This window comes from Gallinula chloropus (assembly GCF_964237585.1).
Source record: "Gallinula chloropus genome assembly, chromosome: 4".
Classification (NCBI taxonomy): Eukaryota; Metazoa; Chordata; class Aves; order Gruiformes; family Rallidae; genus Gallinula; species Gallinula chloropus.
In genome coordinates, this window is record NC_140088.1 from 73,762,912 (window position 1) to 73,781,303 (window position 18,392).

General features: G+C 45.7%; 1 protein-coding gene across 1 annotated transcript; it reads left to right on the top strand.

Annotated features, from left to right (window-relative positions):
• Window positions 1–1,907: 1,907 nt before the first annotated feature.
• Window positions 1,908–14,919, top strand: FAM241A (family with sequence similarity 241 member A; the record flags this gene model as incomplete). The annotated part of the gene is made up of 2 exons (XM_084263751.1): window positions 1,908–2,035; window positions 14,674–14,919. The coding sequence occupies exons 1-2, from the start codon at window positions 1,928–1,930 to the stop codon at window positions 14,917–14,919; spliced, it is 354 nt and encodes a 117-aa protein (XP_084119877.1). The 5' UTR covers window positions 1,908–1,927.
• Window positions 14,920–18,392: the final 3,473 nt, after the last annotated feature.

Consider the following 18,392-nt stretch of genomic DNA (forward strand, 5'->3'; position numbering starts at 1 on the left):
CATGTTTCTGTGAACCACAAAAAAGCAAAGGTTTAAAAACCTCACTGAAAGGGACACCTAATCAATGTTTTATTTAAGACTTTTTTTCCAGGGAGAGTTTACTGAATGTCAGTACTATGCCTGACAGTTCCTTTCTTCATAAATCGCCTGAGGAGCTGAGAACCTCAGGGGTGTTTCACTGCCTCTGAGCAGTCACATCATGCACAGAAATGTATCACCACAGCCCTCAGTGGTGAAGTCCATAGGATTTTTCCTGGTGTCCCATATTTCCCCATGCTGGTAGGATTGCAATGGTGTGCGGGCACTCTTTCAAGAGCTCCATGCTCCTCCGAGCCTGTCCCTGTTCCTGAGAAACACTACTAACAAACGGACCGCAACTCTCAGTCAAGTCATCAGGGCAAACTGTTGTCACCTCCCTGCACCTCCGGGAGCAGCCGGGACCAGCTGCTCCATCAGGAAGAGGAGCAGAGTGCAGCAAGGCAGGCAGGACAGTGGTCCCTCTCCCCACTGGCCTTGTGCTGTCGCTCACCCCCGCTGCTGAACTGAAGGGCCTGACGGTGTGCCTAGTGCACCGTACTGCGTTTTTGGAGAGCACTCATATGTAGCCCCAACGCATGACTACACCACAACACTGCAAGCGGTTCTTCACAGTGGTTTTAAGTTTGTTGCTGTTGTTGCAGTTTGTTGCCCAACAGTAACGACAGGAAAAGCAAAAAGCAGGTGGGACCAAGTAACAGTGGACCCAACAACCAGAAAGCCATACAAAATTCATCTGAATGCCTGAATTCCACAGGATCCTGCTGTCACACAACCAGTCAGCGCCTCCGGTAATCGCCTGTGGAAGCAGAACTGAGCTGAGCAGACCTGCCACAACTAATGCCTGAACTGGTTTCTAGATGAGGAAGAAAGATACAAGGGGCAATGGCTGCAAGTTGGAGCATAGGAAGTTACGCACCAACATGCAGAAGAACTTTTTAAGTGAGGGTGACAGAGCCCTGGCACAGGCTGCCCAGGGAGGTGGTGGAGTCTCCTTCTCTGGAGATATTCAAGACCCATCTGTATGCCTATCTGTGCAATATGAGCTTTGGCAGGGGGGCTGGACCCGATGATCTCTTGAGGTCGCTTCCAACCCCTATGATTCTATGATTCTATGTGGGTGCCACCAGCAGCCCCACCACAGCGGGGGAACGCCATGCACCAAAATCCAGCTGCATGTGCAGGCCTGCTCCTCACCGCACGGCGCCTGCAAGGGCACCGCTGGTACCACACAGGGATGGCCGACACGAAGCCTCTCTCCACAGAGGCTCCACTGGCAGGGAGTGGGAGCCAGGCACAGCCCTGTGTGGTGGCACAGCTTCTTGAGCATCTCAGCCCCTCATACCACCACCCACACGGAGCTTTGCTGGACGCTGAGTCTTAGCTTCTGGGTTTGCCGTTGCATTCCTCTCTTCCTTGTGTGCATCCCCTTGTTTAGAAGGAAAAGAGGACCAGATTCAGACAGCTTCAGAAGCGCAAGGCCAGCATTTTCCCTTTCCCTGGGGAAGAACAGCCAGAGCCACCTCTCCCACTGCCAGTCAGGCATCCCCTCTCCAGGGACATGCCACAAGGAGCGGGGCTAAAATTAAGGCTTTGCCAACACATGGCGCTTCCTGGCTTTAACAAAAGCTTGGGAAATCCGGTTTTGGGGGTCCTGCGCTTTAACTAGCGGCAAGTCGTCCCCGGGCCGGAGGCCTTCAGCAGCTTTCGCCTGAGGTGGGACCCAGAAGCAGCCGCTCCCTACCCGGGCCCGCCACCCCCGCCGCGGGGCCGGTGCCAGGGGCCGCCTCCTCGCTCCCCGCGGCGCCGCCCTCCCGGGCCCCGTGACGGTCCCGCCCCGCCAAGGCGGTAGCGGCGGGGAGCGTGTGGCTTCGCTCGGCGCGGAGGAGCTATGGGCTCGGCGGCGGAGCTGCTGTTGCTGCCGCCGCCGCCGCTCGGGGAATGCGAGCGCGAAGCGGGGGCGGCGCCCGCCCGGCACCGGCGACGTCCGGAGGAGCAGGTGGGTGTCAGCGGGCCCCTGCCCCGGCCCCGGGGCTACCCGGGCCGTCAGGCGAGAGAAAACCGTGAACGCCTTTGGTTCCGTGGCACTGCCGTTACCGCCCGGCGCTGGGGCGAGACGCTCCCGGGTAGCGCTCCATTGCGGCGGGGCTTATGCAACGCAGCCGAGCCGCGTGGGGCAGCCCCCGCGGGATGCTGGAGTATCCCCGCGGGATGCTGGAGTACCCCCGGTGCACCCGCCTGGCCGCGTTCTGCCCCCCGAGGCGCTTAGTCCCCGGGGAAGAGGATGGGAGGGGACGCGCGAGGGTGGTCCCCGCACAGCACCGGCTTGCGGAACATCCCGCTGGCAATAACGGGAGCTGTTGCCGTCCCCGGAATCCCCCAGTAGTTCATCTCTCAGTCTTTCTTCTAAAGACTTCAGCCGCTTCGCTTAAATATTTTAAGTTTTCAGGCGCTTTGTTGCTTAGGAAACGGGACGGATTGTAATCGCATTGGGTGAAGGCATCAAGTCGGGTTTTTTGACTTGCCTGCTTTCTTCAGGGAACGCGTTTTTATGGGGTGGTGGATGGATGGAAGGAGGCTTTTCGGTCAGGAAATAAAGGGAACTCCCTGAGCTTCCCTGTTGTTGATTGTAAAATGGCTTTCCACGCACCCTTTGTTTTGCAGGCAGCATTGTCCCGGTGCTTAAACAAAGGCAGTGTTCTTAATGCACCTTTATTGATGTTTCATTTAAAAGGGGGGGGGGGGGGGGGGGAGAACACAACCTTTTTCATATTCTGTGCCTGGATGTAATGATCCGCGCTGAGTGCCTTGGGCAGTTCAGAGAAACCCACCAGCACTGATAATTGCACAGGGGCAAGCAGAGCTGCTGGAGTACATCCCATAGTAATTTCCAGACAGTTTTGTTTAATTTGTTAATTATTTCTGTTAAAAAGGTCTCATGCGGTGACTGCGCTGAGCCATAAGCGAGCCCTTACACAGCCCTTGCACAGCTTAAGATTTGAAAGCATCTGGTAGTACTTTCCTGACGTTACAGCTAGAAGTGGGCCACTTTGGAAAGATGCTGGTACTTGCAAAATCGCTCGGTGACCATTTATGTAAGTGTGTGCATCTTCCTTGTCCCCTTCCCTAGCAAAATGGGGCAGAGCAGGGCACGTACCTGAATGTAGGGTAAAGCCAGGTGTGCTGAGAGGTGCAGCTGTTCTCCCCTCTGTGGCCACAAGCCCTTCTGCAGAAAATCTTGGGAGGGTCAGAAATGTTCCCTGGTTCTAGCCCTTCCGTCTCTAAAAAGAGAGGTTAGAAAGTTGCATCAGATAGTTTCTGATGTGGCTGCTCTCAAACTGGTTGTGACTCCCCACTAAGGAGGGAGCTCTGTGCAGGTTTAGCGCTGCTTCTCTCTTAGCGATGAGTGGTGTGGTTTCAGGGGATGGGGCAGGCTGAAGAGCTGCTTTCCAAAGCTGCTTAAACACTTTTTAAAAGAAAGTCAGTGAAGGTGCTGCTTGGGTGGCTCCAGCCATGCTTGGCAGAGGAACTCTTTCAGGCCCAGGACGTGATCATGACCCTTTCTGACAAGTTGGGCTTAGGGTTAGGATAGCAAGGTGGAAATTTTAATAGGATGTGAAGAAGAAGGAGAAAATCCTCCCTGTTTGCTGGGAAAGTTTCACTGTCATAGTGTGGAGTTTTTCTGCATACTGAGGTGCCAGGAGCAGGTCCAATAATAGTCTGGATTTGGAAGTAAGGAATATCAGTGGCCTTTGTTTAATACACGTACAGAAAGTGAGCATTGTATATAACAGCAGTAAAACAAAAATCATAATTTGACAAATAAATAGGAGCATTGTATTTTTACCTGCAGGGAGGACAAAAGCTGGGTGAGGGTTTAGCAGTACATATGCTTGCTGCAAACTTTGACAGATGCTCTCGTTCAAGAGGAGCACAGATGTGTAGCTTGATTTGGAACGGCTCCAGGGTCATCAATCCTAGTCCTATCTTGTCACTTTTTTGCTCATGTGAACGTGTCCAGATTTCTCCCAAAATAATGGGTTCCACCACCCTCTCTTCCATCATGGAGGGGTTCTTGCTGAGCTGTGCGGTTCCAGCAGGCAGCAGTGCTGTTTCCAGGCTGGGTCCGTACCAGGAGTCCCTCCCTAGCCTTGCCACTGTGTTTGCTGAGGGTGTTTGCACTGTTCATGTAACTGCTGGTCCTCAGCCTATGTTTTCCTGTTCCGTGTTCTCTTCTGAAGTAAAAAATAGGCATACCACCTTGGTGCTACGTGCGATGCAAAAGAAATGGGCCAAAATCTGCTGTGGTTATGGTGTAAATTCTTAGTTCTCTCAGCTCGTATGAAGTAAAGCCTGCATGAGAGCAAGTGCTTTGGCCATTTGTTTAAAGCTATTCTAGGTGAGGTAACCTGGGTGTGATGTGTTGCTTCCTCTCTTCTCCAGAATTAACTCAGTTTGAGGAAGATCATACCTAGTAACTAAATACCCTTCTGACAAGCAGGACCTAAATAACAATGTATATATATCCTGCAATAATTTTTTAGAAGTGAGTACTCTGTTGGAAATAAATCTGTGTATGTAATGCCAAGCCCTCTGGCTTTAATTTTTTATTGAAAGTTATTATTATGTCAGCAAGGACGTGCTTACTGAAATGACTGGCAGGTATGTTTTAAAAGAATAGAAGGTTATATTGCTAATAGGAGGACGTGTTATGCATAGCCTTTGGGTTTCATTATTACAGTAGACTGTGGAATTACTTACTACAGTGATTAGATTTAAAAGCAGAACTGGATGATACTGTGATTAATGCCCTTTGTGGGTTTGCATACAAAGATGAGAATAATTGCCCTTTAGTCTTCGGAGCACTGCAGGACCTGGGTTGTTTCTTCCACCTCTCCTGTATTGCCTCGTCGGTGCTCACAAGCGGTACGTGAAGGCACCGAAAGCCGTGGGAGTAGGTCGCTGCTTCGCCCTGTGAGTTCCCATTTTTTCCCTAGCTGCTGATACTTGTTAGACGCACGTATTGTCCTGTATTTTCCACATTGCGAGAGTTAAGGACCTCAAATATCCTCCCCTAACCCACTTTCTGAAATAGGTTAGCCTTTATCATTTGACTACACTCTGAATCTCATCAACGCCTGTAAATTAAGCCATGAAATAAGAATAGAAAGGTGGAACACACGCAAACATGTGTGGCTGAAGTCCTACATTAGGCAGGGCTGAGGGGTTGTTAGCAGGAGACACAATACCAGGTCCATCCACGGGGACCTGGAAGCCACGCAGTGTTACAGCAGGCAGTTTCTGAAAGCTGTGGTACTATGGCTCTCTCCTCTACTGAAATTTTTCTGTTTGAACTGCAGTGGGGTTTAGTTTCTTCTAACCTAAGTTGAACACAATGGCAAAATTTCCAGGATCTTCATGTCTGGCCAGTTTGGGATGTGCAGAGTCTGAAGGGCTCTGACAGCTACGCTGAAACCAACACTTATAGAAAATGCTGAAATGCAAAGCCAATGTGTGGAACGGTCATTTGCAAGTAGATAAATGAGCTTAGACAATCACCTTTTTGTTAACCTGAATTACACCCCTTTGGGGTGTTTTGCTGTTATTTTGAACAGTGTTTTCTCTCTTCAACTGGAGCATTTTGTCTTTTAATAGATGGGTTTAGGTTTAAAGCTATTACCAAATTATGTCAAAGAAGTATGTGTGTCAGCTCCTCACCTTTTTGATTAAGTTTCTGATATCAGTAGTGTTTCCCTAGCATGGAAAGAATGAGCAGAAAAGGAAAAAATTGTCTAGAGGATAAAGTCAACAGCCTTGTGGTATTTATCATGTAAATTGTTCATGGGATGGCTAGATGGCTGGAAGGTTATCATTTCAGTCGTAAGGCTGAGAATGTTTTAAAGTAAAGTTGTATGTGTGGAAACAGTGCTGCCTAAGGCTAGAAACCTATTTCAAATTTATTCCATGCTGAGATAATCTGAAAATTGTAGGTTTCTGCTGCTTGCAGTTGTTGGGATTTCTTTCTGAACCAAAAATAGTAATACCTGGCAAGGAAGGCTGAATCCCAAATTTGTTCTGGCTCTACAGATGATTTAATGCTGCTGCAGAAGACCTTAGCTATGCAATAATATCTGAGAATAACTTTCTAAAAAGCACCAGTGTGCTTACCGAGGGTTGCTAGCATTTGAAGAAAAACAAAGCAAAAAAACCAAACCAAACAAACCCTTCAGACACACCTGTAGTACCTACAATAGATAGGGTAGCATGTTCTGCTTGAATAATGTGAAGATCACAGTTTTTTTAAAAGAAAAAATTATCCTGGACGTAAAAGTGATTAGAAATGTCTTCTTAACAGGCAAAATTAGCAGCTGTTGCCTTTCAGCAAACTAGTGCATCAGTACCAGGCTGAACATACAGTGGGTTGCAAGCCTTTGGCTGGGTGAAGCTGACTGGCTTTAGTGGGGGATCTTTGATAAACAAAATTCTATGGAAATAAAGTGTTGCAGATGTAAGGAAAAGATAGATTAGAAATCGCTTCTGATCTCATCCCTATGCAAAATGGCAGCATGGATGGGATCCAGTTTCAGGGACAGTAGTGGGAGCATAAGGCAGAGTGCAGACAGCAGCCTGAAATCCAGGGAGAGGCAGCAGGTCTTTGTGTGGGCTCAGGTAGGTTTCCTCTCCCTCAGTCTTCCCCAGTTCTGCATTCTCAACCGTGACACTTTCTCATCTGGTGCCGACTAAGTGGGGAGATTTATCCCTAAAACGATGGGACACAAACACGGTTTATCAAGGGAAGCTGCCTCTGCCTGGCACAGGCACAAGTTCACTGCCTGGAAAAGCCTTTTCATCTCCTTAACACAAAACTGTTCCTAGTTATTCCAGAGTTTGTTCCAGCAACTCTCGGTCTTAAACTTGAGCTGCTGTAAAAGCTGACTGAAGGGAATAGGGCGCAGTTGCTTTTCTTATGTTGTTGCTTGTTTCTATAGAGACGTCTTGTTTCTATTTGATAAGTCTAGGTTCTTGCTATGAAATGAATGTTAACCCAATTTTTCTTTAGTAGTTTTTTTTCTTTAAACTCCCTCTGTTGCTGTTGTAAAGTTCTCTTGGTAGTAAGAATTCGTACAGTTTTCTTGCAGCTGCTTTTATTTTTCCCCAGAGGAACAAGTTCAGTTTAGTTTTTGGTTGTCTTGTTTTTCTTCTGGAAGTGAGGCATCATTTTTTTCTCACTTCCTGGTCTATTAATCTGATATTTGAATATGAAAAGATTAAAATTAGCCTAGAGAAACGAACCCGTTTTGGTGGGGCTTTTTCTTCAGACAGTTTAAATTAATTTTGTTTGCCTAATAGTTTGTTGGCTGAGTATCAAGATCTTTTCACTGCTTACATTTACCAGGTCAAATACTAATCGTCGGCTTCATGCTAGCAAAGGGATACTGTTCTCTCCCTGTTACAGTAGAAGAGGGAGAAAATCAGAATAACTCCCAATAAAAGTATTTGTCCTTCTTGGGCAAAATTCACTTTCTTTTCACTAAATGTGAAAAGTCCTTTTAAGTATGAGAAAGCAGGGTGAAATCCCCGTCACGTGCCAGGTGTTACTAGTAATGAAACTCTCGGTTGCGTATGTGGAGGAGTCGGAGGAAGAGCGCCTGCCCCGTCCAACCCGTGTGTCGCAGGGTTTGGTGGTGCCTTGCGACGGGGCGAGGCTGCCGTTGGGAGAAAGGGCAGGCCGTGACCCGGGAACTTGCCGTTCGTCACCCATCTCCAAGGGTACCAGGCGGTCAGATGGCCGAGCACCGACAAGTTTGGGTAATTCCTTTCCCCCGGTCTTGGATTGCTGGCTGCCTCGCTATCAGATATCTGTAGCTGTGTGTTGGTTGGTGTGTGTCCCCGGCTGCACCCAACAGAAGTCGGCTTCTTGTTTTGGAGGGGACGGAACTTGTGGTTTCTTCCACCCTAGCCTGTCATCTACTCACTTTCTTCTCATATTTTTCTGTAAAGCTGAGCTTGAAGTATTTTCCGTTTTAGTTTGCATCCTCTAAAAAGAGATGGCTTTGAGGTTCTCTTCTGAACGTTAATATCCCACCTTTCAAAAGCACAGTAGTATTTTTCACCGAGTATATTGCTGAAGTCACATCTCAATGGCTTTTTTGACATTAAAGGGTCTATGGGCTTAAGCTATCAGACACACCACCTGTTCTCTAGAGTAAAAATAGCCATGACTGGAGTTAAATACTGCAGGGGAAAGTTTTTACTATGGAAAAAAGGAGAATGTGTGGGTGGGTAAATGTGATATCCCAGCATTTCTTTATCACACTTTAGTTTTTTAACATCTCATTCAGATGTCATAAACCAGGTTTGCTACAAAACTCAGAAGGGGTTTCTTTTCCATCTAATGTGGAAATAATTCTCTTAAACATGCTGTTTCTGGTTCCTTCTTTTACAACTGTAAATGTGACCAGTTGTGATGCGAGGCACGTTACAAACAATATGGAGATGCTGCTGCTTTTCCGTGTTGGAGATGAACTCGGTGGATGCCCATTTCTTACTCCCTTCTCTCTTTGCCCAGCAGCGTTATTTGGGACTGTACAATCACAAGCCTTTTATGCAGAGAGCAGTTATTTTCTCAGACCACTGGACGTTTCTTCCCCATCGCTGGAGTTCCCGTTTGCGTAATACCCTTTGGGCAGTTGATTCAAGGAAAGAGAAAGAGATCGACTTCCACCTGGCCCAGTGCCGTTCTCAAATTGAGTGTGCGGTGGGAATTTTTCAACAAGACTGAGCAACAGAAGACTGTTGGGGTTTCTTCAAACCATTAATCATGAAAAAGAGGAAGAGGGGTGCTGTTTGGTTTGTTTTGAATAATCTTGTAACTTCAGAGTAGTTGAAGGGATTTTTGGTTTTTAAGTGGAGCAGGTTCCTTATGTTCATCCACGCCTCCCACAGAACAAGGGCCATTGAACTTCATCCGATTATTTCACTGAAGTCAATTACTAGATTGTTTTTTACCATGTCCAAAAGAGTCACAGGCTGAGTGTGGGAAAACTCTGGACCAAGCTGCTTCTTCAGCAGATGAAATTCCTGGAAGGCAGGGCTGTAACGCTGCCTGTTCTCCTCAGACCTAGTGCAGTGGTAAGGTCACAGGACTGAGAAACGTTGTGGTCACTTTGGAGCCATGTGGTTTCTGGTCCTCCTAGACAATGCATCCATCCCACTGATGCTCTTCCTTTGGCCCAATAGCACCTCACGGTAGTGGCAGGGAAGGTGTGATGAAAAAAGAAGCATCTCAGGTCACTGCTTTCAGACCACTGATGAGTCCTGCTAGGCCCAAGGTGTTCTGGCGAGGGTGGCATCCCTGAGCATGCAGAGATTCATCCACACTCACATGTTGTGGTAGTTTGTCACATGTCATCTGTGTGTGTGGCCAGCAAGTGTGGGGTGCTCTGGGTGTGGGCACCAGGCTCAGTTGCTTGCAGAGGAAAGTGCCGCAGCAGCGGCCGTACCATGTCCCTAGGAGAAAGCGCAGAGACTTCCAGGCACAGCTTGTTGGTGATGCTACGCAAGGACATCTAGTCTTTGTGTGAGGATACTGTCCTCCAATGAGCTAGTGTTGCTGATAGCAGAAAGAAGAAATGCTACATCTGTGCTTCCATGCTCTCTTTGGGCACAGCAAGGTAACTGCCCAAGCGTGCTGTGTGGGTTCATGACCCCTTTGGTTCCATTTGTGTTCTGCATCCTCTGAGGGCTTGACAAAGGTGTTTGATGTGATGCGCAGTCAGGGGCAGGAACTCTGTGGTCCCAGCAATTTAGGGGAAAAAGACCTTTAACTGGCTATGATAGGAGGTGAAGACAAAAATGTTAAATGACTGTGAAAGGTTCGGTGCTAACTTTATGCTTTTCTTCTAGTGAGTAGCATGGGAGTCATTGCAAAGATGGTTTCTTTTGGGTGGCTGTGTTCTCATGGGTTCTCGCGTTTTGCAACATGGTCAAAACACCTTTGATGGGAAGGGGGTAAGGAAGAAGCTGTTAGTGGTGTGGAGTGGCCTCCCATTGTGACTTACCATGTGCTTCTCTAAATTTAGGCAGCAGGGAGTGTGAGTGAATGTGGTAGAAGTTTGCCATGAGCAAGAGTAGTGGTCAGAACACATGTATTTAGTGTGATGAACGTAAAGCTGGTAAAGCCACAGCTGGGATGTTTGTTTGGTACACTAGGCTGAGTTGACTTTAGCTTCTCTGTTGTTTGAAACTAGTCCAGGAAAACACTGAATTAGATGGGAGTATTTTTCTTTTTTTCAGAAGCACTTCAGGGATGTAGGAGCACCAGCTGTGCTGGAAGTGGAGAGAACTTGCACTTAGTACCTCCTCTGAGACTTTAAATGTGGAAAAAAGGGCCTTTTATGGCATCCTGCATCTGAGAGGGCATGTCATGGTTCTGCTTAAAGCATCCAGGCTCCTAAACCATTTGACCGTAAAGTTGTTTAGATTTTCAAGTTCTGGCTTTCTGCCAGTAAACAGTGGCAGACAGCAAACAATAGCTTTGTTGATGAAACCAGGCCATTTTGAATAAGGAGGGAAATTTTATAACACCAAACATCTGAAAAGGGGGCTCAATAGGAACCTTTGGGTGCTGCAGTAGGCTTGTGGAGAACATTCCGCATACGTGCTAAGCAGTGGGACAGATCAGACACTTCCCCTTCTGGTCCATATGATAATTCTACTTTGATTTTAAATTATTTAAAGGCAACAACAGAAGACAAATATGGAGTAGTGCATCCAGCTTTGGGGTCCTCAGCACAGGAAAGACTTGGAGCTGTTGGAGCAAGTCCAGAGGAGGCCATGAAGATGATCAGAGGGCTGGAGCACCTCTCCTAGAAGACAGGCTGAGAGACTTGGAGTTGTTCAGCCTGGAGGAGAGGATAAGGAGAGACCTTGTAGCAGCCTGCCAGTACCCGAAGGGGCTACAGGAAACCTGGGGAGGGACTGTTTATCAGGGAGTGTGGTGACAGTACAAGGGATAATGGGTTTAAGCTGAAGGAGGTGAGATTGAGGTTAGATACAAGGAAGAAAGATTGTACAGTGAGGGTGATGAAACACTGGAACTGGTTACCCAGAGAGGTAGTAGATACCTCATCCCTGGAAACACTCAAGGTCAGGCTGGATGGGGCTCTGAGCAACCTGATCTAGTTGAAGGTGTCCTTGCTCTCTGTGGGGGTTGGACTAGATGACCTTTAAAGGTCCCTTCCAACCCAAACTATTTTATGCTGCTGTGATTCTATGAAATATTTATAAGGAAAAAAGTAACTGTACTACATGAAAGTATTAAACTCCTATAAAATGAAAAGGAAATTGAGGCAATTAAATCATACATAATGGCTGTGCTTTTGTATGAAGGAATCTGCCAGTGTAATTTGCTTTAAGGGCACTGATGATTCTAGTATGTCTAAAATAAAATCACTTAGTGCAATTTAAGTTAATTTTAAATCTAAGATGTAATTCATTCCAACAGCTTGATAAGAAACTTTAGGTTAGGAAGCAAATGCTCCCCTGGCCTCTCTGAATCTCTCCATCGCTTCTGTCTTTGAAAGAGCAAGGAAAGGCAAACAAATCACTGCAGATGAAGTAGACCTCTCCCCCTAACACAGCAGGTGTGTGTTACCTGTGAGGAGAAGAGCCCTGAAACCGTATTTCCTCTGGGGCTGATGCATGTAAAGCACCGATCCCTCTTAATACACGAAAAATACTTAGAAGTTATGAAGTCAAGGCTGGGTCATGGATTTTTCAAATTAGTGATTTAGGAACAGAAACTTCTTTTGCTTTTAATCAGGGAAGCTGTGATTTGTTGGGGTGGGCGGGTGGTGGTGATGCAGCTGCTCAAGATGGGTACGTTTCGCTGCATTTTTCTGCTATGGTAGCATCTGTCCAGCTTCAGATTCAGCAAGAGTCAGTATGAAAATAGTCCTGTGGAAATTAAGAGTCAGCTGGGAACTCCATGCTTACTGGAGACAGCCAGTTTCTAAAAACACTTGGAAAAGTACTTTTGGAGAGGAAAAATAAAGTATTTTGTTCTGAGGATATGGTTTGAGTACTGCCGGCACGTATGCAGAACTGTATGCAGGACTGCACCCTGAGAATTAGTGAGAGACCTTCTAGCTGCTGTGTTACAGTTTACTTAATCTTGTCTAGCAGTTTGGAGTGTTGTAATGTTACTGATGTTTGCACTAATGCCTCTATTTTAGCTACACCTCTGAAGAAATGTATTTGTCCATCATGTGAAGTATTATGCAACAGTAAAAATAAAAACCCCAATGCCATCTGTGTTCTACAGCTGACCATTGTTTGGTTTTCAGGCCCACTTGGGTGTTTTTTGAGGGCTTGGGGGGGTAGAGGGGTTGGGGTTGAGGGAAAAACAAATTCCTACCTTACTCTGAAGCAAGACATACTCAGCCTGAATTAAGTGAAGCAGACTTTGAAATCTTGAGAATTTCCATGATCCTTCTGAAAGGTTTTGTAAACTCTTGGAAAATATTTGGAAAAATAATGACAAAGCAAATGTCAAGTGAAGCACATGCTTGTCAGTCTCTGTGCCTAGAAGCTAGCTTTGGTGATTGCTTCAGGAATTCATCAATCCACTCTTGTTTGAGTAGAGGGCAAGATAAGGTCTTGCTGGGGGAAAAAAAATCAAAACAAAGAACCGACAAAACCCTAAGTAAAAAAAGACATGGACATTCTGCCATCACCCTGTGGGCATGTGATCTCAGCATACAGGAAGGAAATATGTTTTCCCTTCCTAGCATGTCCTTTCTCTTTTCCCTGACTGTTGTGATCAATCTACCACTAGTTTGCCTCCTTCCCTGTGCTCTTGAGAAGTAGAGGGGTTGAGGGTTCCTCCAGTAACATCATGATCCCAAGCCTGGGGGGGCTCACGACACTCTCTGCCTTCCTTGGATGTGAAACACTGGAATTAAAGAGGAGTCAGCATTTATTTGAATTAAATAAATCATAGTTAAATCCAAAATGTTGAAAGCAGGGGTTTCAGTATCCAGTGAGAGGGAGAAAATCTCTGCATACCTGGGGCTGAGAAGTGCCTGGAACGGACTGTGTGGTCATTTCCAAAGCTGTAGTTCTCCACCTTCCAGCTCTTCTACAATCTCAAAAAAATGAGATGCAAAAGTCATTACCATTTAGGCTTCTTGCACCCCTCTGCTTCTGGGATACTGAAGCTTAAACCAAAAATCTATATGAATAAGCAAATTTAAAACAAAAAAATACCCAAGCACCCACAGCTGAAGGACTCTGGGGGTTTTGTTGGGGTTATTTCAGTAGCAGCTGTGGTGTTCTACCCAAACTTCATTTAGTCAGAAGGTTCTGCATCATGGCCTAAAGTTGGGCCTCAGGGTGGGAGGGGAAAACCCCTAACTTCCTTTGGTCTTGGCTGGATGTTTTTCTGTGGGAATGGAAATTCACTTTATTATTTACTGTTTAACAGAGTGGTTGGTACTGCTCTGGGAGGGAACTTCTGCTTCTCTACCAAGACCATGCCGTGTAACCAGGGACACAGCATAGCCTTCAGCCTTGAAGACAGAACTGAAGATAGGTGTTTGCTTTGAATCCAAGAGTAGACTAATTGCCCTCAGCGTTTGCAGGCAATTTGTAGGACCTATTGATCAGTTGCCTGAGATATTGATAAGTAGCTGCTGCATGCGTTCTCCTTGCTGCCTAGCAGGAGGATTAGAAAACAGCATTGATGATCTTGGTAGCGTGTTTGCCCTGTCCTACCCAAACTTAAGGCAGTAAGGTTTTGTACAAAGCATCTCTGTGTACTGAGGAAGGAGAGGTGGGATTTCAAGCTGTAATGCAGTTAGAGTTTAGATGCTGAAACAGCCACATGTTTTCTGCAGTGCTATTTAAACAGGGCATCTTCATGTAAAAATGTTCTGCTGCCTTCCTGGGCATTTGTCCCCTCATGTTTCTTTTTGGGAAAAGTGCAGAGCTAATTTCCCCTCCCTGGTGCTTCATTTTACTACCAGTTTGCATCTCTGTGGTCTTTGGGTCTCCCTGCCTTTGCCTGAATTTCACATGCTTCTACTCCAACATCAGGATGGATGTTTGCCACCTTCCTGGACAAATCCAGTGCCCCTGTTTTGGTGGTGATAGTAGCTCCGTGCTTTGGTGCAAAATACTTTACTCTTCATGCTTAATAGCTTTGTGTCATTCTTGTGGTTCTGAAGATCTTATGGGAATAACGTGTAACAAATCTACTTCAGTCAAGTCCCCTCCTTGAAATTACAGGCATCTGATTCCATTTTGGTTGCCCTGGCATCCATGTTGCACAGACAGGTAGGATGTATGGCCTACAGGAGACCTTTACCCCTCTCGAGTGGTATCTGGAGGAGAGACAGGCTGTCATATGTTTATAGTATCACTTCAGGTGTCCCAAGTTTGGCCAAGTGAGTGTCATCCTTAACATTGTACCAGAGTCACAAGCTATGTTTTCAATTCCTCGGTCTAAGGGGTAGCTTTATTGTGTGTGTATCTTATTTTTACACATCTAAATAGATACAGCTGAGGCTTGCTCTGAATCACAGTAATAAGAAACAACTGTAGAACATATTTCCTAATGCTCTCTTCTGTCCGCAGGTCCAGCAAGAGCAGAGCACCCACACCACAGAACCTGCAGTAGATGACTATAAAAAGATGGGGACTCTCTTCGGCGAGCTAAACAAAAGCCTTATCAGAATAGGCTTCACAAGGATGTACTTCGGAGAACGGATAGTAGAACCTGTAATAATTATATTCTTCTGGGTTATGCTCTGGTTTCTTGGCCTACAAGCTCTTGGACTGGTTGCTGTTCTGTGCCTTGTCATTATTTATGTACAGCAGTAACATCTTATAGATGCTGTTTGGATTATGCATTTCCACGCTCACTGTGTCAGTGGATTTATGCATTTAAGTAAATGGGAGGCATATCAAGAGGTGCAGTGCTTCAAACTGCATGTCGCTGGACTTCCAACGGTTGGGGTGGGGGGGGCTAATAATGGATATGTAAGCAAAGTCAGTAGTGCCCTACTACACCTCTGAAGGGCAGAAAAGGAGGTGTTTGTAATATAACGGTGTCCAGTGTACTGTCTTCTGCACTCTTGGGGCCTTAGTCCAAGGACTGGCTTTTTGTTGTTCCCCTACCCCATGTTCTTGCTTTGTATAGTGAAGATTTCCTGTCTGGTTTTAAGAAGACACTCGCTGTGAGTGTCCTGTTTCACTGTTGGGGGGTGGGGGGGCTCGTGTGCTGTTTGTTCTCTGAATATGCATAATTTGCTAGTTTTTTTGCTGAAAGGCTAAATCTGCACGAGGGAAGTTTGCTAACAAACCTACAATGACAGATGTTCATAAGGTCAATACAACTTCCTGACACGAAAGCGTCTTTGGTTAGAACAGTTTATAGCCAGCTTTCCCCCAGGAAACAAACTATGCCAGCAAAATGCTTTTATACAAATATTAGTGGCTTCACACAAGGCTTCAGCTGTTGTTTAGGAGGAATCACAGTCCTGTATTGGCCAAATGGTCTAATGTAGCTCTGCCTTGGTTTTGGAAATGTACTCGGCTCCTGCTGCTATTTTTCTTTCTTTATCTTTTTTTTGGTTTTTTTTTTTTTTATTGCTCTTTCCCCCAGCCCTCCTTCTGAAGATAAATATTTAGATAATTCATGGACTTCTAGGTAGTTACAGCTGCAGTGCTGGAGAGCTGCCATTCCAGATGGCAGTGCTAGAAAACCGTCTGCTTCCTCTGGGTCGTGCCAGAAGTGTCTGACCAACCAGATAGATACCAGACCAGATCTCTTAACGCTTCCCCAGCTTGCTGCAGCGTGGGCCCAACCCGAGCTAGAAGCTTTGCGTACGTAAGCAGATCAGACCTGTTTCCTCATGCAAGGCGAGAATGTAGCTGAAATCAGGTGGTCATTTTATTGGGTGGTCTTGACTGGTTCATTTCTATGCTAGGTGACAGAAATGGTATCTATAGGTACATGTCACAGGCAACACGATGTGGAGGATACATACATTCAGGAGTAGGTACAAAATTCACTCTGGCTCCCCAGGAGCCCCACTAGATGCATATTGAATATTTCCAAGTTGAATGTGCTCATTTAAAATAAGCAAAACAGCAAAATGAGACAGAATCTTTACTAAAGAGGATACCAGTCTGGTATTTGCTGTACATTACTTTTTTAAGAAGCTTAATTGCAAAATTGGCTTCATCTATGGTAGCGTGAAATTATGCATTTACTTTAAGAAATGCAATAGATGTGAAATTTATGGAAAACTACTTGACCTTTTGCAGCGACTTTTTTCCTAAACATTTTTATATTAGTGGAGATCAATGTTAGATTAGTTGAAAATGCTCTTATCCAGAGACCTTTGAAGTTAAGGGAGCTTCTCTATGGACCCAGTACTGCTACTGGATTCTCAAGGCTGATTTTATGCCTACGTGGGTCATGTTGGTTGCTGGGCTCTGTTTCCGACCTGTGGTCTCACTCCTTACAGACTTTCCTGTTAGTGAAATAATTGTCATTTAGGGCAGTCAGCGTGAAGGCCCAGCTCCTTTTAAGTCTTTATGTGCCTAAGTGCCATCTGTTGAGTTGTCTTTGTGGTTTTCTAAGTGGTTACCTTCTGCAAAGCCAGGTCTCCTCTCCAGATGTTCAGATGACCTTGACTGTGGATCTGGGCAGGACTGCAGGGGAGTGGGACTGGGGCCCACCCCTGTGTTTATATGGCAACCTGTGTTGGCTGGCACCTACTTAAATAGGTACGCTGATGGCTGGAAATGTTTGATAACAGGAGGTGTTCCTGGGTTTGTTACTCCCAGATGGAAGTCGCAAAGCAAACAGCAAGTACAAGCTGATCGGGGAGGCAGGAGCTCTGTACTCACAAGTGCCTAGGGGTAAACTTTGGGTTTGTTTCAAGTCCCTTAGAAAGCGTAACATCTGTTTACACCTTTGCATATTTGTATAGAAACAACATGGGGTTATGTGTATTTTCCTCCTGTATAAGGGCTGTATTACAAAAGCATCTTGTTATTTCAAAAAAACCCAAACAACAAACGACCTTCCTTTTCCCACAGTCAAGGTACTGATCAGAGGATCTTATCCGATTCTTTTTGTCCTGTAGGAAGAAGTGTCTCTGTGATATCCTTGTTGCAGTAGCACTCTTGTGTAGAGGCAGTGTGCTCTGAGGTGGCATCTGTAGTATTTCCTGAAGTGGTGGGTTTGCTCCTTACGTAAGGAATGAGGAACAATGAACCAAGGGTGTGACTGGCAAGCTGAGCGAGGACGTTTATATACATGTACAGGTTTAGTACTTGCACAACTATGACTGTTTCACTCATGAAGTCATTTCCGTTGTCCCTTTGATGTTTGTCTTTGAATGCATGTTTGTCTCTCTAGGGAAAGGTAGCTTTTGGAGTAATGGCGTGCAGCCAGCGGTTTGATATGGGCTCTCTTAAGGGTAACTTACTGAGTCTTGTCCTTCGCAGAAGTTTTTAGTTTTAAAAAATCTGCAAAAATCGCCCTCCTACCAGAGTTAGGTTGGCTGAGAATGAAGAAGATAGATAATGTATTGCATGGAAGATACCCCTCACCCCTCTGCCCTGTTTTGTTCCATACATTCCATTGTATATGACAATTTGCACTGAAACAGCTGTCCTGTAGCATAGTTGCTGCACTATCTCCCTGTCATTTGCAGGAAGGGTGAGAGGACTTGAGCAAGAAAGGGGACTGGGATAGAATCAGTCGTAAAGAGTGAAGCATGGAATTCATACAAATGATGCATATATGTGTTGAGCCTGATGATTGTAAACATGTGCCAAAAGTGAGGGGGAAATGGAAGAAAAGACCTTGCATTGTGCCCTTCCTTTCATCCGGATGTAGTTCCAAAGCAGAGGAAGCACCAAGCATTCATAGGATGGCCTCAGCTAAAAAAACCAGAAGGTTAATCTACACAAAAAAAACCCAAAACAGTGTCAGTTTTGTCTACATAGTAACAATTGATAATGTGATTTATATTGGTACATATGATTATTCTTGATAGAACTGAAAGCACCTTTATGCATCTGTTTGTAGGGACTGTATGAAGAAATTGTGTCCCTTAAATCTGTGTTAGACAAGAAATGATGTCATTCCTGTTGGTCGGTGTAACATGTTGAAAGCTTTTTACATAACTTATGTTTTTTAAAGGATGGACTTTTAGTACTGTTTCACACCTGTCAAATGCATAAATGTTTGAGCTACTGCATCCAGAGAAGAAATTCTACACATAGGAGAATTTTGGAGAAGGCCGTTTGCACTGAAGAACCTTCACCTTGGAACT